We start from the raw sequence: 24,514 nt of genomic DNA on the forward strand, positions 1-24,514 counted from the left end.
TTTAAAAATTGTTCAAAGACTTTTAGTATGCCAGTGTTCATAGCTCACACAATCATTTTCTATATCATCTCCATATTTTCCATTGCATCCTCTGTACATCCAAACCTTGACATACCAGTTTTATAATCTCTTGAATGCAGTAACATCATGAGAATGAAAACGGGATACAGGAATGTATTTGGGGAGAGAGAAAGTTCAGAGTTGAAGTTATATTGGAGACACTGTAAGTGGATTCTGAAGACAAAAGAGGCAGGTTCAAATTCAGACTGTCATTTTCTGATTCTGCAAATATGAGTAAGTCCTTGAACTTGGTTGGCTTATCGCTAAAATGGAAGCAGTGTTACTGGATTTTACTCACAGGATTACTTTAAGGATTCAATAAAATAATGTATTTAAACTTGCTTCAAATTCTACAAAATAATACATGATTATAAACCACTGAGGTAAATGCAAGGGAAGAGAAAACTGAAAAAAAAATCTTTGGGGATCGGAAAACTTAAGTATATAAGTTTTTAAATGTAGCTTTAGTTTTGACGTGAGAATGGCCTGGAATGTAAAAGGAAATCCTGTAATTGCAATAAGCTATAAACCATTTTTTTGAGGTGGTAATAAAATCTTTATGTTTCTGCAGAGTTTTATAGTTTACAAAGCACCTTTGCAAATATTAAAGTATCTGGTCATTCTGAATATTGTTCAGTAAGAAGTGATGAAATCAAACTAGTTTTGACTACTGATTTAACTTCTTTTGATTGAAATAGTTACTCTACAGCAAGTGACTTAGTTATGAAAACAAAACAAATCAAGTGATATGCTCTGGTGTTATTCTTAAAATAAATTTGAAATTATAGTGTCAATGTAAAACATTCAGATGAGTTATGCTCTTCTGACCTTTTTGAGAATATTTCTATTTAATCTCTTCTAGATCTAAAGGAAAGGAAAATGAAAGATAAAAAAATGTGGAGATGCCTCCAAGTATCAGAGTTTGATAGAACAGTGTAAATTTGAATTGGCAAAAGGCCGTTTCCACACATTTGGAGTTTTTGAACTGTATGGAACATTTGCAAATGTGAGTTTTTAAAATGTTCTTGAACAGAATTTTCATAGAGTGGGAAAATTGAGGAAATTTAGATTGTAGCAAGTACAATTTAAATAAAAGTACATATTTTCTGAATAAAAAGGGTTGCTTTTTTCTAATAGGATTTAGCTAATTAAAGGAAAACATTGTGTAGAGATACGTTGTGTGATCCGTATTTGGAATAGACGAGTACTCCTGAAAAGTAGTATGGAGAGCAAATTTTAAAACTGAAATCGTATTTAAATTATATTAGGTGAGTTTGAAATTTGTAGAAACATTAGGTGAATTCTTTTAATATACAGTTTCTTATGCTAGTAGGAATACAATTTTGTCTTTTGTATATTGTGTTTTCCTAAATCTGTATGTACTTGAAAAATATTGATTTCTTATTTTGAGTTGCTAACTACCTTTGAAAATCTAAGATTAAGGATTCTTCCTGCCAAGAACTCTAAATTGAAATCTCTTAAGATTTTTTTAAAAATTCTGAGATTGTTTACATTCAGAAAGTCACATATTTTGAATCTTAAGATTTAAGTGAACCCTCACTTTAATCCTCCAGCAAGTCTGCACCAGTGCACAAACGTTTTAGTTGTTTAGTTTTTAAAATTTTCACGGAAGAAAGCCCCATAAACTTGCGGAGAGAAAGTTCTTCCCTCCCTCCCTCCCCCACCATAGGTGCTGAAAGCAGATTAGAAGTAGGGCGGAGTAGAGGCATTGACTTGAAAGCATACCTGCTTTGTTCTTGTTCTTGCCCTAATGTTCTTTCCGTTTGTTGATTTATTTTTTATAGAGCTTTGTCTTATATGCTTACATTTTTTGCTTATCTTTGTTTTCTTGCAAGGCAAGAGAAAAGGAGTATTGGAAAAACTAAATTTAACTGAAAGTCAGAAAATGTGGGTTCTAGGTGCTGTTTGCTGTGATCTGTGTGATTTCGGAGGGTTACTTCTCTGCTTTAATGTCCTGAAAGTGAGGGTGTGGCATACTGGATGGTCTTTCAGGTTCCTTGAATTAGAAACTCAAACTCTTTTATCTATTTTTCACCTATTCAGTGATGACAGATTTTTTTAATATCATTTTTAGATAGGTAAATAATATGCACTTCAGGCAGGAGTAAGATAGACAAGGCGTAGAAGTCATATGCAGCTTGCTAAAAACTTCTGGTCACCAGAAGAAGAGAAAATGAGTTGAAAAAAGTGAAAAATTATATAGAATTTGGAGCAAAAATATAGAGGTTTGAAGTATTTGGAGTTTACTAGTATTGGGCAGCTTATCATCTTTTCTCCAGTCTGCTCTCCCACTCATTTAAATGCTTTTTAATTAACTGTTTAATTTTGAAATTACTTAGAATCATAGCTGTTGGCTTAAAAGAGTATATTTGTCCAGTAGGATGCTTTAACTCACTGACTTTCCATGTGGTAACAATTCACTAACAAAGTGATTCTTTTACAAAGTTCATTGATTCCCTTCGCCTGAAGGGTCTGTTTGCTGAGCCCAACGCTCACAGCTTCAGATTCAGCAGGTGTGAGGTGGGGCCCAATAATTTGCGTTTTGCTGTTTGTTGATGCTGCTGGTCTTGCTGGTCTGGGGACCACATGAGAACCGCTGGTCTAGACTGTACAGAATTATTAACCCGAAGATAACGTTTTTGAGGTGGATGGCAGTGGAAATATCCAGGATTATTTTTTGAATTTGTAGTCTGTTTTAATTGTTTATGTTAGTTGGAGGAAATAAAATAAATAAAACATTAGTACATTGCAAAGTGATACATGATCCAAAAATCTTTTTTGCTCTTTTTCAGTAGAATAGAATAGAACCTGTTGACCTGCATGTACTTTGACGTGCTCTAGTTTTCTTGCTCCTCCTCTTGCTGTCGTCTCCAGCCCCACCTGGCTGTGTGGTCGTTGAGGTTTAGGCTCTTGTTGCTAAATCAAACAACACTATCTGTGGTTATAGTTGATCATGGATTGGCTTTTATGAGATATGATTTCTGTAGTGATTTAGGATTTATAGAAAATATTCATTATGTCACTTGACTTTTACAAGAACCCTGTCAGGGTTGACAGGGATGATCTCTACCAGTGTAGAAGTGACAGATCTGAGGAACGGAGATGTTCAGACTGTTCATTCCTGTTCATCTAGCCAAGCGTCATCTCATAGCCAGGTTCTTTTGGCTCCAAGTCTAGTGATCCCTTTACTGCAACCCATTGCCTTATTAATCGACACCCTGAAGCTTTGAGCCTCAGCTTCAGGGAGTAAATGGGCTCAGTGTTCCTAGGCCATCTGCATTCCTGAGTGGCTCTAGTGATGTGCACATGTCTGGTGGGTAGACGGGCCCTCAGAGTCCAGCATGCCTGCCACTCTTGTTCTGTGGAATGAGAGAGCTTCTGTGAGGCAAGTTAGCTTCAGGCCTCTCGTCCTAGTGTCTTCCTCCCAAGCTTACTTTAGAATCAAACCTTCAAGCTATTGATTTTCCAACCTCCTTCATAAGAACCTCAGGCTTATTGTGTTGTGCTTTGTGTGTGTTCGTGTAACGGCAAGGGTTGGACCAAGAAAGAAGACAGTTTTTGTGCTCATCTGGCATTTGGTTGAAGCTCAACCACCACATATCAGACACATCCCACTCCCTATTCGTTACATCATTCCTGCTGAATATTATTATGCATTGTGAGGTTTTACACTTGTCACATCACTTAGATAGTGCTCTATTTTGTGGTGAGAAGTTGATTAAAGCCACTAGTTGGGAAATAATTTATCTGCAGTGGTAAGTCAACTCTACTAAAAAGAATGTTTTGCAATTCTAGTTTTGCTGAGTAGACAGAACTGATATCTGCAGATACTTAAGGGTTTTTAATTTTGTTTTTAAATGATTTATTTTTTAACTGAGGGTGAAAATACTAGTTTTAAGTTTCAAAGAAATTAAAGTGTTAAAAGAAATTAACATGATATTGAAAAGGCAGCTTAGTTTTGCTATTCTTTATAAGGATCCCAGTGTTTTAGTATTTTTAAGTGACTTTATTTTTGAAGGACTATTGACCATCCCTGAGACCACCTCCCACAGATCATTAGCACATGAAAGTTTTATTTTCATTAAATTAGAAATTGATATGCAAGTGTTATGTTATTTCAGTAATTATAGTTAACTCAACTTTGAGAGACTTGTTACAGTAAAATTGAAGAAAGAATGTACATATTTATATAATATTCAGTGTGTCTGTTTTCTCATTGCCAAAAATCAACCCTCTTCCATTAAAAATGAATATGTTTCTAGTACATCATGGTTAGCTAAGGTACTGAAGTATAAGCTACTTATATGAAATGATAAATATACATGGCGTAGCCCCTGTTAACTCATAAGAGGTGCCCAGCAAAGTTTATTGAATTTTAGTGGGTTGATAAAGAATGAACCCAAAAGTTTTGAGGATATCATGAAATCTGGTTACCATTGCAAAAAAAAAAAAATAGAATTATGATTTACTGGTTGAAAACTAAGCATAGAATGATATTTTTCAAACTAGATTAGCAAATTTCATTTCATTTTTAAAGTCACCTAGTATTTTTCAAGAGTTCTATGACAAATCATATCCTAAATGTCCTATCTTAATTTTAAATTTTTATCTTATGACAATTTTCAAACATCATAAAATTTAAACTACTTTCCTTTCTCAGACTTTTTCATTTTAATAATCTGATGATGTTTCATACTTAGGCATAGTTGAGATGCAGTGTGCCTTTTGTTTTGAGAAATTTTAATAATAAAAGAGCCTTTTTGCTTTGCTTAGTCTTTTTCTGCATGGGGGGCTATTTATTGTGTACAATATAATAAAAGCTGTTTTCCATACTCTCCTGGGCTAACAAAAACCAACTTTAGGTACTGTTTATATCAAAAGCAGAAGATTAACGTTAAATTTGCAAGAAAAAATAAAGAGATACGTAATTTGAGTTTCATACTGTTTTTATCTGTTTTCAGTACCTCTTGGGTAAAGAGCCCCCTATATTTGAAACACTGCAGTTAAGTGGGACAAGAGCTGAAAATCATCAGTTGCGAGGTGCAGAATGTATAATTATCAAAAGCACAGTCTTTAAGGACAGACAAATCTCAGTTCAGGAATCCACCACTTATTACCTGTTTTTACTTGAGCAAGTTCCTTAACCTTTCAGCGACTCCGTGACCTCCCTTTAATACCTGGGGACAATGGTAGTAACTAACTCAAAGGGTCCTTTGAGGATTAAGCAAGACAGTGCATGTGAAGAGCTTAGCATGGGTTCTGCCGAGTGGTAGGCACTTAATAAGTGTTAGCTTTAATAATAATAATAGCGTGAGCATTAGTTATTCTAAGAAAGTAGAATCTGGTGGGAGAGGAGTCGGTGTAAATTCTTAAAGCTTTAATCGATAGGCATGTAGACATATATGGCTATGTGTTGTAGAAAAATGATTTTTTAAGTGCTAAATTTTAAGAAATAAAAACTGGGTGGACTGCAGCCTGCTAGAGTTCAGAGTTTTGTGACAAAGTAACAAAGAATTTGGTTATGTTATTCTGAACAGCTCACGGGAAGCGCAGAAACTCAGTGAAATACTGTTGATGTGTTTTGGTAGAATGGAAAAGGAATTCTGGATAGTCTGATTGATTGTTACAGTAGGACATGGTAGTGAGTATAGAGGCTGTGGTGTAGGCACTTTGGTTTGCTTAGACCTGAGGGTATGAATGAATGTAGGCATGGCAGGAGATTCAGGTGCTAAGGAAGTAGAGGAACAGGAATTTAAGTCACTGATCTGAAATGAAACCTTAATTTGAAAGGGGACTGCCACAAGATTCTAAAGGAAAACACGTAGTTAACTCTGATCTTACCTGTTCTTTGCTGCAAAGCTTGTGGACAGGTAGGAAGCAGGGCAGTCTGAGAGCTTGTACTGGGCATGTGTTCTGGGGATGAATGGATCTAAAAAGAGGACCTGAGGGATAATGTGGCGAGACCCTTAGAATTCAGTGTTGAAGAATGTGATTTTGACATACAAGCTATCATTTGCATGTTGAAATTCTAGATTCTTTTGTATTTATACTTTTGGAATATCAGATTGAATTAATCAAAAGACTTTTGTTTTCAGTGTTGTTCTTGAAGTGTGAAACATTAACATGCAGTATCTGAAAGCACTTCATCTAAAAATACTATAATAGCGTTAGGTGACATTGTTTTTGTAGTTAGAATCAATGAGTAAATGGGAGAGAAAACACTTGAAAATCATAAAGCATAAATGTAAATTTAAAGTGCTTCCAGAAAGCTAAGAATTTTAAACTGTTATTAGGTTACAAGAATATTCTGTTTGCTTTGGATTACATTAATTTTTATTATTTGGCACATAATCTTCTCCCTGACAATCATGTGTAAGGAAGTTCTTACCTCTCTATCTGTAGTTCTTCTAAGGTGTTTTAGTCATTTTTTATGACACTGTGTTAGAGTTTCTTACTTAGGAAGTTCTTGTCCACAAAACTGTTTTGAATTGTTAATCCTGACTTCCTAAGATTCTGCTAACATTTAGATTATGTTTAAGTCGTATTTCAAATGTATTTCTTTCTTAAAAAATTAAAGAACTGCTTTCTCCAAGAGAACATCTAATTTAGATACTCTTTCTGTAATATGTTTTATTATACTAGCTATTACATTATATTGTAATTTTAACTTGTTTCTCTTTTTCTCTCCCCTTCCTTTTGAATTTGAGTTTTGATTGGAATAATGTCGTGTTTGTAGTTTGATTCCTACCTCGGTGTCTGATACATAGTGAATTAGCAGTTGAATGTTTGTTGAGTTAAATGAAATGAATGAGGAACTGTCAATTTTGAAATTTATATAAATTAGAAATTTTAGTATAAACAAGAAAAGAACTATTATTTAAAATACACAATTTGAATAATTTATTGGGCAATTTTTACAGATACTTTGTCTTTTTGATTAATATGATACTGATTCAAATGATTAGTTAAATCCCCTAGTGAGTTCTGATGGTCTTTGGGACATTTGATAATGTTATCTGGCCTTGCTTACTGGATTGTAACCTATCAATGAGTAGTAGCAACTCTCTCCTTTGCCTTAAGTGCAAGAGATGCTAGGCCTTAAGTGTATCAAGGAATTTCCTTGTCATTTCCTCATCGTTGACTTTATCAGTACAGATAAAAGTCTGGGTATATCAAACTAGATGACAAATAGAATGAGTTCCCTAAATTCAAATAAGATTTAAGTGTTTTACTGCTACTGCATTGACTATAATGGAATTTTTTTTCAGTTTGTCAGATTATACTTCTGGCATAGCTGCATGCCCATCATTTCTTTATTTCTTCCAAGGATAATGGAACACCTATGGTTTGAGTGTTAATAGATGATCTTGCCTTCCAGAAGTTTCTTTTTTTTGATCATGGACCCCTTTGAAAATCTGATTAAAGTTGAGAACTCCACCTCAAGAGACATACTCGTTTATGTCTACACCAGACACACAGCATTTTGCATACAGCCTCAGGGAATCGTGGTCTCCTGATCGAGTGAGTGAGTCAGGACCTGCCCATGTAAAACAGTTCACAGTGTAAGCCAGCACAGGAATTCATCTGTAACAGTCATTCCCACTTTAGGTTTCTCATGTTCTCTTTGTGTTTTGAGAACCCTCAAGAGTTGATATCGTCAGGGAGCTGACACAGTATATTCAGTGTATAGGTGACCTCTTTGGTCAGTGTCTGGTTCTGACTGGATTACAGGGTTAATCTAGAATCCATAGGTCTTGCTACTCTCTGAACAATCTTGTACAAGTGTGAGGCACCAGTGACAGTGTTAAAATGCTGGTAAGATGAGGCAATAAACTGTTACAAGAGTTCAGAGAAGGTGAAACAATTTTTATTCTTGTGATGACCTTGCTCTACTTTGTACTTATAGCCACAGTTTAACTTGACCATTAGAGGACTTTGGCCACACTGATTCAGAAAGGGTCCCAAGAAGTCAAATGAAGGATTACAAGAGTAGAATTGCATGTATGAAAATTCTGTTAAATTCAAGAAGAATCGTTGTTAAACTCTTCTCAGTCTTTCTGAATGCTAACAGCCAATTTTAGGGTGGATTGTTTTTTCTTAAGTTTGCTGAGAGTAAACTCTGTTTTCTAGGATTCAAGTATGAAAGATATGAGAGCAAGGTAGGCCAGAGCAGTGGAGGCAGTCCCTGTTTTCTGTACAAGGAAATATCGTTTATGCAGTGCTTGCATTTTGAAGTGGGGTTAGACTAGGGAAGCTGATAGTGGAAATTTCATGTTTTTTTGCAGTAACAGATGATATGGGGTAAGAAAGCTCTATGTAGAATTTTGGCATTGAGGTTGCCTTCTCTCCATTTTTTTCTTTTGAACCCTTGAGAGATGCCAACTGTAGTGTTTTTTTTCTTCTTATCCCTGATTGTTTTAACTCCAAAATACATCTCCCACTTCTGAGATCTTTTCCCAAATCATTTATAAATGTCTGGGACTCAGTCTAATCACGATTCTTTACTCTAACAGCTTTCCATGATTCAGCCTTTAAAAAAATGACAAAACAAAAACACTATCACTGCATCTTCCACATTCAGCAAGAAAAATATTACATTCCAGTCACACTCAATTATTATAAAACATAAATCAAGCATCAAAATAATGTTGCTGTATTTCAACATAGGCATTTGTGAATACATTTGTTCAACAGTATTTTTCATTTACTATGTGTATCAAAGCATTGTTACTATGGGCCATCTGCCAGAACAGGGAGGTCGTTTTACTGTATGGGACTATGTAATAAATTGCCATTTTGTGCAGTTTACCCTGTATAGCAAAGATTTTGATGTTAGGATTTCTTCTGAGGTGTAACTGATAATCAAATTAAGTACAAACATTAAGGGATTCCCTGTTGTTTGTAGAATTAAGGGTCATTTGATTGATTTGCTATTTCAAAGCTCTTTAGTTTGAACCTAGCTAATCAGTCCAATCTGATGTCCCACTATTCTCCTTTATTCACCTTCCTACTTACGGTGTCATCTAGCCAAAGGGAACTGTTTCCTTGAATTGCCTCTCCAGTCTCTGACCAGGAGGTCCTTGAGGATGGAAACTACATCCTTCTTGTCTCTGAATCCTCCTTGTCTGGCTGATGGCCTAACCCTGAGCAGCATGATGTTTTAAGTAAATGAGCATTGATTGAATAAATGAGTTATGCTCTGTGTGTACACTTTGTACCATGCTCATTAAGTCTAAATCCTAGAAGTCTCCCACCAAGACCAATGTAGATAATGTCTCCCAAGGACTTTCATTGAACTCCTCAATTTTCTCTAAACAATTACTAATAGTTTCTTATGTACAATTTTTGTATGTTCTTCCCAGTTTACCATGTATGATGTAATTACTTTGATACAGACCTTGTCCCATTTCTCCTATATAGCCTTTTGTGCCAGTTAGTTTTGGCTTTGAATACTCTACATATATTCTGGGACAGTCTTCCTCTGTTAATTGGGGACTGTTATCTGTACTTTGGATGGTTACCAGGGTCCAATGAGATAAAAGTATATACAGAGCAGTTGACACTCAGTGAGGAAAGAACATAGAGCCTGACACACATGTGACTCTTAGTAAATATTCTGATTCTTCTCTCTCTTCTCGTCTGACTCTAAGCTAAGCTCCTTGAAGGTAGAAGTTAATAGTGTTTCCTTTTTACCTACCCAGAGTGCCTCGTAAGTGCCTTAATCTTATTAGATGCCCAAATGTATGTTGAATGAATGAACAGAAATTTGGAGATTCTTGATAATGGTAATATTTATGGCTCTTTTATTTAAGATTCAAAATTTGATTAGTAAACTATAAAAATTAAAACAGATAATAACCTTGGATATTCGTGTTACTTATTTAAATCTTGGCCTTCATTGAAGTTTGCATATCAATCTCTAGATATTTATGTAAGGAGTATAACATGCTGTAAATTATCCTGAAGTAGTTCCCTGAAATAGAATTTTTAGTCTGGTGGTTACGTCAGGCATCCTCTTAGCCAAGAGAATTTGAAATATTTTAGGAAAACTCTTAAGTTACTTAAAAATGCAATCCAGATTTGTTATTTGAACTCAGATTCTGACTCTTTGCTGAATTCAGTCATGTTATGAAAATAAAGATGTGTTTGACTCTGTTACTGTGGACTGTTATGACTTTGAGAAATGTTTCAAAAATACAGAGTTGTGTACAGTCGTGTGTTGCTTAATGATGGGGATACATTCTGAGAAATTCGTCGTTAGGTGATTTCATCGTTGTGGGAACATCATAGAGTGTACTTAGACAAACCTAGATGGAATAGCCTGCTGCACACCTAGGCTCTGTGCTACTAATCTTATGGGACCAACATCGTGTATGTGGTTCTTCATTGACTGCAACGTTGTTATGCGGTGCACGACTACATTTAGAATTCGAAGGAACCTAGAGAATAAAACCCTTATTTTTTGTTCAAAATTAAAAAGATGTGATAATAAACATATGAAATTAGAAATTTACCAATTTTTATAGTTGATAGAAAATCTCTTTATAATAAAGTGGCTAGTGCATGTTGAAAAATAAACTAAAGGACAACCTTATCTCTAGGCTTCCCTTACTGCTATTGGCAATTTTTATGTTTTAAAAACCAGAACAGCAAAACCAAATCAGAGCAACACTGCAAAAAACAAGCTTTATAGCATCGATTCTAAATGGTTGGAGTCGGCGTGTTGTGCACCTCAGGGATTATGTTAATTCCCCAGGTTTTCTTGTTTTTATGCTTTTCTTTAACAAAATGTTCCCTCACCCACACTCACTTCCCCAAGAAAACTAAGAGTACGATCTAACTTAAGGTTATAGTTGAGGTGACAGCCTTCTTAGCTCTGAAGAAACGTGTAGATTGTGTTCATCTAACACCACTTTTTGTTCATGTTGAACATTCCCTGAGTGGCTGGTATGGTCTGTCACTGTGCTAGATGCTGGGGAACAGAGGTGGATGTGACTTAGTTATTCCCTGAAGCTCACAGGCCAGAGTAGCTTCTAACCTCATCTTCCTTAGATCTGTACTGTCCCGAGAAGTGTGAATAATATTCCGTGATAAAAGGGGTACATAGTTCTTTAAGTTTGGTAATAGCGAATGCTTGGTCTCCATCTAAGCAGTTTGTCTTCTTTTAATCCAGTATTTTCTTAGCATATTTGACTGTGGGGCCCTTTTTTGTGTCGAATGTGTCAACATCTCAAGGTTTGGCAGTCTGTCCAGAGGTGATTCTGATGGCGTGGGTGCAATGAGAGCAGCAGGGGGAGGGCAGTTGGGGAAGTCTTCACACAAGTGATGACGAGTATACAAAGGAAGGCAAGGGCAGCGTAGGGCCAGGCAGAAAGAACAGTGTCTAAAGCACAAATGTGTGTCAGAGCATGGTGTGTGTGAGGAATCCAGACCATTTGGTATTGTTAAACCAAAGTGGGGAAAGAAGCTATACCAGAGAACGGTTCAGGAACCCTGAGCTGTGCAAAGAGCCTCAAAGAGCACGAGTGAGCTGTGAAGCAGGTAGCGACGGGTCCTAAATTTCTCTTGTGAAAGGTTTGGCGTGCTTCCACAGGGAAAAGAAAAATTCCAGATTCATCAAAAACTAGCAAAAATAGGAGAAACTGTTATGGCTGTCATCTACCATGTGCTGCTATTGAATTCTTAAGGTTATTTAATGATATTTTTTAAAAAAAATTTGAGTCATCTGAACATTTAATACATTAGGAATGATGAAGATGTTTTCTTTGTTAAAAGTTTCAAGTGAACTAATTTCTATTTTGGAATTAATCGTGGAAGAATCATCACACATGAAGACAGAACAATGTGATGTGGTTTTTGTATTTTTACATTTAAGGTTTGAGCTTTCCCTGCCATCGCTGATGCTCCTTATAAAATCTTGGAAAATATAGAAAAATAGAAGAGACAGACTGCTTTTATGCTATATAAAGACAAATGTTCATGTTGGTATTTTTTGCTAGACAAATTTATTTTACATACTTATAATTCTACTGAACATAGTGCTACTTCTTTTTTACATTTTCCCGTATTATAAATTATTTGTAAATACCGCATTTAAAGACCATGTGATATTCCATTCAGTGGATATACCATTGTTTTTATAGCTTTACAGCCTTCAGTTTTCCTAACCATAGTTTTAGGTGGTTTCTATTTTCTTTTTTGTTAGAGGTGTTTCATATATATAGTTCCAGAATTACAGTTATTGGGTCAATAAGTAGAAATATGTTTAAGACTCTTGAAGCTTGTTATCAAATTACTTCCCAAGACAGCGCAGTAATTTATATTTCCACTGGGAGTGTATTAAAGCATTTATTTCATTAGGTATTGAGAACGGTCGTTTAAAAAAAAGAGACAAAAATAATAAAGCAAACTTTGCTGGTCCAGTAGTGTAAAAATATGGATCCATATTGTTTATGGTTTTAATGGTAACCAATATTTCATACTTTTTAATACTTTTTGTAAACAAATGTAAGAATTTTCTCTTGATATGAAGCTCTTTTTGTTTTTAGGATTTTTTTTTTTATTGAGGTCGTAATAGTTTATCACATTGTGATATTTCAGTTGTACATTATTATTTGTCAGTGGTCATATAAATGTGCCCCTTCACTCCTTGTGTCCATCCCGCAAACCCCTTCCCTCTGGTAACCACTAAACTGTTCTCTTTGTCTGTATGTTTGTTTATCTTCCACAAATGCTTGAAATCATGTGGTGTTTGTCTGTTTGCTTAACATAATACCCTCAAGGTCCATCCATGTTGTTGCAAATGGGACAATTACAATTTTGTTTTTTTTTTATGGCTGAGTAGTATTCCATTGTATATATACACCACATCTTCTTTATCCACTTGTCAGTCAATGGGCACTTGGGTTACTTCCACGTCTTGGCTATTGTGAATAGTGCTGCAGTGAACATAGGGGTGCATAAGTCTCATTGTATTGTTGATTTCAAGTGATATGAAACTCTTATTTTTCAGGTATCCATCACGAATTGAAAAAATTGACTATGAGGAGGGAAAGATGTTGGTCCATTTTGAGCGCTGGAGTCATCGTTATGATGAATGGATTTACTGGGATAGTAACAGATTGCGACCCCTTGAGAGACCTGCATTAAGAAAAGAAGGGCTGAAAGATGAGGAGGATTTCTTTGTGAGTAGCAAACTTTTTCCATTTGCTAGATGTGTAATGATATATTTTAAAAGGAATTCTGTTAAATTTACAAAAGCTTGTTTTTATTAAGGAAATGCTTATTTTTTTATACATGGTATTGATCTTAAAAGTTGTTTAAAATAGGATTTTAAAGCCGGAGAAGAAGTTCTGGCTCGTTGGACAGACTGTCGCTATTACCCTGCCAAGATTGAAGCAATTAACAAAGAAGGTATGTATTTAAATGATCTGAGATTTAAAATGGTATCAATAGTAAAATTTAATTGTATTTCTAATTTTAATTAATGTATGTAATTGTTACATATAGCTGTTACTTCTCTTTGTTTTATACTTAATGAATTTCAGGCCAATATTCTTTTTTGGGGAGCATTTACTTTGTTATGTGTTGTATAGAATAAGAGGGCACGTTCTATACTTACTGCCTAAATAAACTGTTTAAATTAATGGAGGTAAACGGTTAAGATTTTTCAGCTTTCAGTTCACAGGTGTATAATATGCATTTTGTTTCTACTTCTCTGTTTCTGTTTTGTTGGCTAAGTTATTTTTATGAGCATCTCAACCAGAGTGTGAGGAAAGGTTAAAGATACGGGGAAAGTCAAGTCAGTTCAACTTGGAAGTGAAATATGGTACAATATTTTCTGTGAAAAGAGTGGGGAACTTCAGCAGTTAAGGATTTCCTTTTTTGCATCTTTCCTCCATCTTTTTTTTCTTAATTTCTATAGGTAATTGCGAGTTAATTTTCCTAATAGCCTTTTTGATATCTAATACTGATACTGAGCAAAAATTACTGAATTGATTAGAAATGTTGAAAATAGCACAGAAATCAGTGTGTTAGTGTAGCATAAGATGAGTAAATCTGTTGGACAGATAATGAATTTTAAAAAAAGAACTTGTAGACTGATGAATTTGGAAAGGCATGAGAACTAATATTTAAATTATTATTGGAAATATGCTTAAATATAAGTAAGGGGACACTTCCTTTAAATGGAATCTTAAAAGACAAACAAGTTAGCTAGATAAAGAAGGAATGGAAACGCTTTTCTGGCAGAAGAAATGGCTAATGTAAAGAATGGAAGATGGGCGTGCGATTTTCCAGGAACTGCGAGTCTTCCCTGTGACTGGAGTGCAGGACTCCTTTAAAGGGAACAGAATAGCAGAGGAGGTTGGAGAGGGAAGCAAGGGTCTGTGTATGAAGTATCTTGTAATCTTGCTAAAGAATTTGAATTTTGCTTGGAGGTGATGCGATCCATGGAGGGGATTTAAGCTGAGGATTTAAATTAACAACAAACTTGAGAAAAAATAGGAGGTAAGAGAAGATAGACGAGCAGGACATTTAAAAAGAGATATAATAAAGAATGGTAGGTATGAAAAAGTAAATTGTGGTTGTCCAGTTAAAAACTATGATATAACTTTACAAAGGCCTTATTTCAATTTCTTGTTTTAGTGAATTGAAATAACAAATAGGACTATGATTTTATTACCAATAGTCACCATATTACCAGAAGAGTTCAGGGACATCTCAGTTGATGGGTTTGCGGGTTACTTTTCCTTTTCTAGGAGGACCTTTATCTCACTGTGCACTTAACAGTTGTGGAGAGCTGTGTTACGGAGTTTATATTCCCATGTCTTACACACATAGGCTCCCCAAGTTTCTAGCCCAGGGCCTAGCACCAAGTAGGCAGTCAGTAACAATTTGCAGAAGGAAAGGAAGAATTAATGAATCGGTTCTCTTGGATAATAGGATCCATCCTAAACAAAGCGAAATTAAACAATGCTGTCTATTTTAATTGAGAGTGGTTTCTTTAAGTGTGGAGAGCTTGGGGACCTTCCTTCCATGCTTAAAGCTCTATGGTAGTATGCGCATCTAAGTACGTGCATACACACATACCACACACTCAGAAGCAAAACCGCTCTCATTCTTTATCCTGTCCCATTTGTTCATGGGCTTGTAATATAGAAAATTAAGCTTACATTAGTGGAAGAGTGATGGAACTGATTGTAATCTCTGTCATTTCAGGAGTAGTATGAGTGAGCCGTTAGTGAAATATTGGCAGATATATTTGCTTTTTAAAAAATCTCCACTAGATGTATTTAGTTTGTGATTTCTGTATGCCCCACGTGATAGATGAGCCTGCCCCCACCTCTCCAAAGAAGGAAGCCCTCAAGAAGCCTTGTATTCACTGCAAAGGCTAAACAAAACTAGCAAATGTGAGTATTTAGGTATTTGTAATATGTCTTAAAGAAGTTGAAGAGAAGGGGCAAATCAGTGTAGACTGGAGAGAGCAGAGAAGTTTTCAGATGGTGAGTGGAATTTGAAGAGCTGATCCTTGAAGAGTGGGATGGAGTTAGGGAAAGAGAAGCGGATCACAACAGAGGATACAGTGTGAGCCACAGCAGGCAGGGGTGAGTGCACGTGAGCGTAGTGAGAGCCCGCTCTGGTCTGGAACGCTGTACTGAAGACAGGGGAGGACGTTGCAGGATTGATGGTTGTGTGAGGTGTATGTACCATTGGCATTCTCACAGTTTTCCTAATGTCTTTATATCCTTGCCATTCAATGGATAGTTTTTTCCTAACTTGGGTTTAGATCTTTATATCTGCAGTATTGTGTTTTATGCTAAGTATGGAAAGATATGTAATCAAATGGTGTTATTCAAGTTACAAAAAAAAAAGTCTTTGCACATATGTCATTGGCTTTGATGCCGGCTTCAAAGCCAGTCATACCAGTTATCACGTTTATTGTTTATACTTCTTTTGTAAAGGTCAAACATCTGTTTACTTAAAGTGGCACTCTGCCCTCATTTGTACAGGAAATGATAGAAAAACATTGGAATTTCCATAAGATAAAATTTATGTAGTTTGTATGTTTTCTAATAGTACTGACTTTTATTGACTTGAAAGCATGAAGTCTGTAAGAAAAAGTGAACGTGCTTTGTAATAGTCATGCAAATGGAATCTTGAGTCCTAAAAGCAGGATGAGTTAGTGGGAAGGGCGTGGGGTCGGTGGTGTTAGTTATGGCTGTGCAGCTGCTTAGCTGGCTGTCGCTGGATGCAGTTTTTAGCCTCCCTGGAATCCAGTGTTCTAATCTGCACAGGAAGACTTTTATCTAGATCATCTGTAAGGTATTTTCTAGCTTAAAAGCCTGTGAATCTTTAATTCTCATTTGCCAGTTCATTAATATTTGCCAAAGGAATAGTTCTTTCCTGAGAAAATGATTTTTTCTTCTATCAGATCTTTCTCTGTTATTTAGAAACTTTGAAAGAGAACAAATGATAACTCTTATAGAAATATTATACATTTCTGTAAATAATGATTTTATTTTTGTCAGGTATAACTTGCCTGACATATTATTTAAACATATATTCAAATTATTACAAAATAAATTTTAAAATCCTTGAGTCAAAATCAGAATTACATGCATTTAACTTGTCAAGATTTAATTGGTGCACTTGTTAAGGGAAATCAGAGTTGTTTTTAGGGAAAAGAAGGAAAGAGAAGATAAACTTAATGTCATGGCGTTCTTAACAGGGGTGTATGTTTGCAATTATTACAATTACAGAGTATTTCTATCAAGGCATTACTTGTTAGATTTCAAGTGTTGCTGTAAGACTAAATTGTATTTCCTAATGATTCTGACTTGCTCCTGTTTCAGGAACATTCACAGTTCAGTTTTATGATGGAGTAATTCGTTGTTTAAAAAGAATGCACATTAAAGCCATGCCTGAGGATGCTAAGGGGCAGGTAAGAGTGTTCAGCATTCCTAGCTACACAAAGGGGTCGCTTCTTGAATGGTGACTGAGCAAAAAATATGTATATTTTAAAATGAACTAATTGTAGGATTATGTGCTGATAGCCCCAAATAGCAGCAAGAAAAAGAAGCTTAGAATGTAAAATAAATCATACACTTGATTTTTGCTTATTTGGTTTTAGACCTGCTAAAGTTATAGGTCACTAGTTTCTGTTCCAGGTGAAATCCCAGCATCCACTAAGCTGGTGTTGTCCTATCGACCCAGCTGGATCGTGTAACCAGTCTATGGGAAGTGAGGTAAGTGCCTTTTTTTAATTTCATTTTGTTTTTTCTGGTATATAGTATCATTTAGAAAGTTAATTTTTAATATAAAATTTTATATTGAGTTTATCTTCTTCTTTCCTTCTATAAATCATAGTCATTAATCATCTTTTAAAAGGCGCTTACCTGACACTCTGTAGGCTGTTTCAGGTAGGGCTCTCTGAGTCATGATGTAAGCAGTGTATTACATGCTTTGTCACTGCTCAAAGCAAGAATGAACGGTAAGCATTTGAAGGAGAATCTGGGATGAAGTTAAAACCGTGAATTCCATTGGTTGAATATGTTTCCTGAAATACTGGAAAGAAAAGGTGCCAATAGAAATTTAAAATATTTTCTTTTATGTTCTGCTGTTATTTGGGATTTTCAGCACCTGGACCTACAATTAATTTTCAGAAATTGCAAGTAATCTATAAAAATGTCTTAATGTAGAAATATGCTACATATTTGTTCCATCCCATGCAGTGAAAAATGTCATCCTGAACTGTGTTGACATCACCTGGTTAGCTCCAGTCAAGTGTGTACATTTAGTCATCTAGACATGTAGACCACTGCATTTAAAAAATCAGTCCTGACATCTTCTGAGAAGTGCGATTGTTTTAAATCACCTTGTTTTCAAAAATTTAGTTTTGAAATGATCAGCTAGCGGAGGTTTTTTCCCCGGTTAATATGGAAATGCAATTTAAAATGGAAATACTTTTGATCAGGAAATTGCTTTGTGTCTTCCTACTTGTATGTATAAATAAAATATTCTTTTAAGCATTCAGTGGTGTGATTTCTTGGTTATTGCCTAGAAAGACTGATTAAAACATTGGGAACTTAGTTTAGTATATATTTGTTTAATTAAACAAAATTCTCAACTTTTTTGTTTCAAAACTATTATTTTGTTCCTCTGGTTATTCAGATGTTTCTGAGATGGCACAAACCATCTGGCACACATCGTGATGTATGTTAGCATTAAAATCAATGCCAAAACATAGACTACTGGAGAAAAGATGGGTAGCTGTATATTTCCCTTAATTTTACATTTTTCTTCATAATTTTTATTTACAAGCACATAAAAAATATTTGTAGAGTTGTCTTTTATAACGTGCTCTCATTTTATGAGTGTCTTTTTTTTCCCAACAAGTTTTTGACTTGTTTTCATCTAAAGCGGGAGTTGTTTGGGCAGTGCTAAGAGAATCCAGCTTTGCATATTACCTTCTAGATATTGAGTACTTGGAGAATTCCTTTATAAAGATAGACAGTAAAATTTGTTTTTTACAAAACAAGCAAAAGATAAGGCATCAAATGCACAATGGAAATGTTCTGCTCTAAACTTTCTATAGCTTTTTCTCTCCTCTCTTCTTCTTGAGAGTGTACTCATAGGAAATTTACACCAGAACTCGCTAGAGTTAAAGAGTGAGTTGTCTCATAAGATCCATTACTAGTTAGAAAACATTTTTTCTGTCTATTGTTTTATTTGATTTTCGTAGCAAATCCTTTGATGCAGGTATGATTCATATTTCTGTTTTACAGTTGAGGAATTCAGAAGTTAGAGAACTGACTGATGTACTTTAAATTGCACTCAGCCATAATGTGCAGAGGGACCAAACTCACATCTGATTTCAAACTGTGCTCACTATTGTGTTATCTACAGGGAACTTTGACGCATCTCATTAGTTTTAATTCATGGAAGGATCACACCAGCTATTTTTGATAGTGCATCTTATTTAAAAACAGAAGAGCAAAATAATGGGAGAATTTTTTAATCACACAACTGCAGTGATTCCCATGATTATTAAAGTCGTATGATCAAGAACTGTTTTTTATATCTAATTTTACTTTTACAAGGTACAACAGGAATCTCTCTCTCCTAATTTTTTCTTTATTGGAGATAGAAAACAACTGGGATGGAATTTACCCCTGGCGTTTTTCAGCATTTCTCGAACAACTGAAATTTTCCCACATTGTGGAACCCAGAATTAACTACTCTTCTCTGAATAAGACTGCAAATGTAGGATCTCTTCTGAGTTTAGCACTTTTCTCTGCTTGTCTGGTTGTTCTTATTCTTGTTTCTCTTGTGTCTTGTTGATTGCTCTCTCAGTCTTTTTCGTTGGCGGTGCTTTCTTTTTTCACTGTTTAAACGTCAGTCTCAAGGCTTAACTTAGCCATAAAACTGTTAGCTGCCCAGATTGCTCCGTGACCTGTGAACCTCTCTTTCTCCTTCGTGTACACTTGGACTGCCATGCCTTTCTTTAATGGTTTTCCTTTTGCTTGGAGTGCCCTTTTACTCCTTTTCCTCTGCCCTTTTCCCAGGTAAATTCCTACTTCAGGGTTCAACTCATCTGCCGTTTTCCCTGAAGCCTTGCCCTAGGCTTTCTCTTCAGTCAAAATTAATCTTTTCTCCTTCGTTCTTTCAGAATATTTTGTTTGTTTCCCTACTATCCCTCCTGTCACATTGTTTTATAGTTAATTTTATTTGCCTGTCAATTCCTTATGGGAAGAACCAAAAAGGAAGTGGTTGTAAGTAAAACTGGGGTTGGAGAATACTAGTGCATCTGTTTGTTTATTTGTTTTACAAACTAGAGATAGAAACATTTTTTTCACAACTTTGTCATAATTCACTTTCTAATAAGACTTGTACTGTGGACGTGGTTTAAAATACTGGGAAAGCTAGATGTTGGGTGTCTTCCAGGCAGGAGCAAAGATGTGGTCACCCCAGGGCCGAGGCGTTCCTGGGGTTTTTAGGCAGCATCTTTTAGCACCTGTTGTCTCATTAATGCTTTGCATGGTTCCTGGCATACATAATGGGGTATTCAATAGAGAATTGGTGAATGAACGTGTTAGGTGCACTCTCATGATGTTTTCACTTCATTTCAATCATGGGGGAGAGACGTATTTTTATTCTTAAAGGCTTTTTGTCTTCACCATATATTTTCAAGAGTGAGCAGCCATCAACCTGTATTGCTTAATGACCTGTGTTAGTTAATGTTCCTTATGAGTTAAATGCATTTGATGTTGTGAAATTGTTTTTAGTTGCTTGAACTAAGAATTTAACATATTATGCGTTTGGGTTGTATTGGAATTGGTGATCTATTTGACAGCTTAGTGGCCTCAGTGGAAGATTAACTCTGTAGAGATATTATGAATATTTGTTTAAAATAAATCTTCTTGAATTGTAAAAATTTAAATATTAGTAGCACTTCTTTACATCTTTCCATATTTTTTACAATAAGCATTTTTAGTTAAAATGTGTAGTAAAATTACTTAGCAACAAACTGAAAAAATTAATACAGGAAAATAAATATTCCCATCTCGGAAGAATGGTAGCTAACACAGACCCTGGAAGTTGTAGAGGGAGGAAAATTAATCTGGAGGCTGACAGTGTATACTACTTTACCTTGGTCAAGTCGAGTGGCTCTTTTTTTCTTTCATTAGTAGTGTTAAGCTGTTGGGATAAATTGGTATCTGAATTTTAAAAACTTTAAAAAAAATAGCAAAATCATACCTTGATTTCTGTGAAATTGACCATACTTTGAGTGGCATATTGTTCCTAATAAGGAATAGTAATTTGCTCAGTGGGAATACATTTCTTTTAATCTTTGAAAAATTGCAACATAGTCATTTTTCTCTTATTTCTTTGATGATCTGCCCTATGACAGAAAAGAAATGCAACTCAGCATTTAAACCCTAAAGTACTAAGGCCGAATGTCATGTAATATTCCACGTTTGTCAGAGGTTTCCTCTATTGTAGATTTTCTTTCTGTGAAAATATATCTAAGGAGTATTTATTATAGGATATTTTTCTTTTTTATTTTAAGGTTATACAGTCCACCTAACCCGTTAGATTAAGTTTGATAATCTACCATGTCGATGATTTACCTTGTAAATATGGTTAATCCGATTTTTATATTTGTGTGTGAGTGAAAGTGGCTTTGAAAATGTGATACGTGTTCTTATTCATTAGTGTAATTAAATTTTGATTAATTTTTAATGCTTCACATGTTTTGTGTTTTTCCTTTGGAGGATTGGATAGCTTTAGTCAAAGCAGCTGCTGCAGCTGCAGCCAAGAATAAAACAGGGAACAAACCTCGAACCAGCGCTAACAGCAATAAAGATAAAGAGAAAGAGGAGAGAAAATGGTTTAAAGTACCTTCAAAAAAGGAAGAAACTTCAACTTCCATAGCCACTCCAGAAGCTGAGAAGAAGGAAGGTCTGCCCACATCTAGCGAAACATTTGGTACAGAATCTGTTCTTGCGTTCATTCCTCATGGCAGTGCTGAACTCATGTAGTGAATAAGTCAAACCCCTTGGCTACCTGTAGTTTGACTATATGGTTAAATTATTAGGCTTTTTTCCCTAGCGTAATATGATGGTTACGTTTTTTAGCATCTTATAAACGTGGAGATTAATGGTCTAAGATGGGTACTTGATGGTGGATGCCCTCAATATTCTTTGATAGAAATGAGTCGAGATTTTAATTTGTAACTTCTTGGTAGTAGGTTTTTGGTTTTTTTGTTTGTGTTGTGTTTTTTCTTTGACTTTTTAAATGCTTCTGCATGTATGTCAGTATATAATATGGGGGAAAAGCAGTAAGTCATTCCCTTTCTGCTTTTCTTTCCTAAAGAATAACTGCTTAGCAGTTTTTTATTTCTAATATATCTGTCTGGAGAGATTTGTATTTTTCAAAGTTCTTTGTCAAGCACTAGATTAAAAAAAATAAGTGCGAAGTATTTTTACTGTTTTGCTATTTAAAGAAAAATTGTGTGTTTTAACGTTGCATTATAGATAAACTCTCATATATGTATTCTATTAAAAGTAGGACTTCATGTAGAGAACGTTCCAAAGATGGTCTTTCCACAGCCAGAGAGCACATTATCAAACAAGAGGAAAAATAATCAAGGCAACTCCTTTCAGGCAAAGAGAGCTCGACTTAACAAGATTACTGGTAAACTACGATGCTTCTTTTTGGGGGGAATGGAGGGTTGGATTTTAGAGTAGTTTGTTTTTAATAAAGCAAAATGTGTCTTTTGGTTTAGTGTAACTAACTGGTTAATAGGGAAGACAGTTGCTTTATGTTTCTTCAAGATCATCTTTCAATACTGTCAGCTTTTTCTGTTGTGAAATGTGAAAAATATCACATATCCTCTACCTACCTCACAGGGATGTTGTGAGGATTGATGGGGTCAAAGGTTACAAAATTCCACAGTTTTTAAATCACCTTGTGGGTAGAAGTAGTTTATGTAAGAATTGAATTAACTGCTTTTGTCAATCTGAGGTGACATAATGTCTGAGGTTCTAAATGTTATTTTACAAACATTCTTACTCTTGACCAGTCTCATTAAGGATGGTAACATGTATGGTTCGAAAGATGGATACTGAGTTAAATTCAGTTTCTGAATCTGTTAATTCCTGATGGACAAGTACTTCTATAAGTTCTTTTAGTTTCTATCCTTATCTTCAGGTTGGTCTCTAGAATCTGGGCTTCTGTCTCTGGGCTTTGTTGTAATTTAGGAAGTAGTTTGCTAGGATGATGAAAAACAGTGAGAAGTCTAGCTTGGTTATTGTTTGTTGAAGAAGGGATTTAAGTTTTAAAATTGGGGCCAGTCATACTAGGCCTCATCACTTCCAAGACTTATTCAGCCTAATGATCTCTGGTCTTAAAAAGAAATTGTAAACATATCCAATTTTTGATTTTTCTGAGTATATGTTAAAAGGCGAGCTAAAATACTTTATTCAGTCGTATGTTCTTATTTTAAGGACAAAATGGTTTTCAGTACCTTTGGCCTAATAAAGCTATATAAATCTTTGTTGGCATTCTAAATAATTTAAAGAAGATTGATTTCGTTGTCAGATCCAAGAATAATGTAAATTAAACATTTTGACCATTTTCTAAAGAGTGGAGGAAGCCCACTGAAAGATGCCTCTGCAGCTGAGGGTTCCTTAGAACCCCTGTTTAAGTATAGTCTTCATCTAAGTGATTATCGTTGGTTTCAGCAGGTGAGAATATTTAGTCTTTCTACTTGTTAATATTATTTTTGTGCCTTTCTCTGATAAAGAATATATTTGGCCCCAGGACAGGAAATATTTCAAATCAATTCACCCATTCCAACTTTTCCTTAGAAAATGTTAGCTTTGGAGAAAGCCAAAATGTTATCCAAGTGGTTATTATGATGGCAATTTGAAACTTCAGTTTTGCATTAGAATAATGGAATCCAGTGCTTTGTACGGTGGAGAAGTGAAATAGTGCTTCTAACTCCTGTGATACCAAGATTGAAACCACTCTATTGGAGGAGCCAAAATCGAGGAAGATGGAAATGACACTGACACTGCACCTGCCAGCTTGCCAACATCACAGTTTTTCCTACAATCTGGATAACCCGATTTTAGTTTCAGGCAATATACTGTTAGATGTGCATTACTGGACACACAATGATGTGTTATCTCCACATGGCTTTGAAAAGACAATAGTGGGAAGAAAAGAACCATTTTACCATGTACCTCAAGGAAGTTCTAATACTGGTTGCTTAGTAACACCCTGTGCTTCTGTGGAGGGACTTTGTCTGCACTTCTTGAGAATCTCAAATGGACAAGTGATAGTTTGGTAGCAGTAGAGAAGCGTAAGGTTTTACGAAAGTGAAACTGTTATGATCTTTTGCTTTTATTTACTCAGAAGATTTTGATGTATGTTAATCCTTTTAATAGTTCATCTCTCTGCATCTGTTTCTGATTTCGTGTTACAACTCTATCATGCAAAAACACAATAGATAATATAAGATTGTCTTCAATGGTTGAAACTCAGGCTTGCCTCTGTACAGTAAATTTCATTTGTAGACCATAAGAAGAGATGAGAACTAATATAAAATAGTGATTTCATTGTGGAATTATGGTGTATTTTAAGTTTATCACGCTCGTTTATGTGTCTTTTTGTCCCGTCACTGCTGAGAGGAATAGGGCGTAGTCATGGCAGCATCTCATGCTGCTCTGATGTATTTCCCCCAACTCCGTTTTATTTATTTTTTGAATAGTTCTAGTTGGAAATAAGTGGACCAGCCACTGGATAAAATTAATTTATTCACTGTCTCTGTTCCCTTCCCCATATACACACCCTACAGAGATTCTACACCTGATTTCTCTGCAAGGAATGGTATAGGATGGCTCTGTTCAAGGTTTCTGATTACGTA

General features: G+C 35.3%; 1 protein-coding gene across 40 annotated transcripts in view; it reads left to right on the forward strand.

Moving 5' to 3' along the window:
- PHF20L1 (PHD finger protein 20 like 1) overlaps positions 1-24,514 on the forward strand; it is a 69,939-nt gene that overhangs the window by 5,764 nt on the left and 39,661 nt on the right. For 5 of the 40 annotated variants that reach the window (XM_070632071.1, XM_070632070.1, XM_070632072.1 and 2 more), the window contains exons 3-8: positions 13,094-13,265; positions 13,410-13,494; positions 16,935-17,023; positions 17,238-17,327; positions 21,357-21,570; positions 22,150-22,278. In XM_070632071.1, coding sequence (XP_070488172.1) covers positions 13,094-13,265; positions 13,410-13,494; positions 16,935-17,023; positions 17,238-17,327; positions 21,357-21,570; positions 22,150-22,278 — 779 coding nt within the window. Of the gene's footprint in view, positions 1-922; positions 1,067-13,093; positions 13,266-13,409; positions 13,495-16,934; positions 17,024-17,237; positions 17,328-21,356; positions 21,571-22,149; positions 22,279-24,514 lie in introns of all 40 variants that reach the window. The other 35 variants (XM_070632097.1, XM_070632099.1, XM_070632108.1 and 32 more) reach the window with 11 other exon arrangements.

Source organism: Equus przewalskii, chromosome 8, assembly GCF_037783145.1.
Source record: "Equus przewalskii isolate Varuska chromosome 8, EquPr2, whole genome shotgun sequence".
Lineage (NCBI taxonomy): Eukaryota > Metazoa > Chordata > Mammalia > Perissodactyla > Equidae > Equus > Equus przewalskii.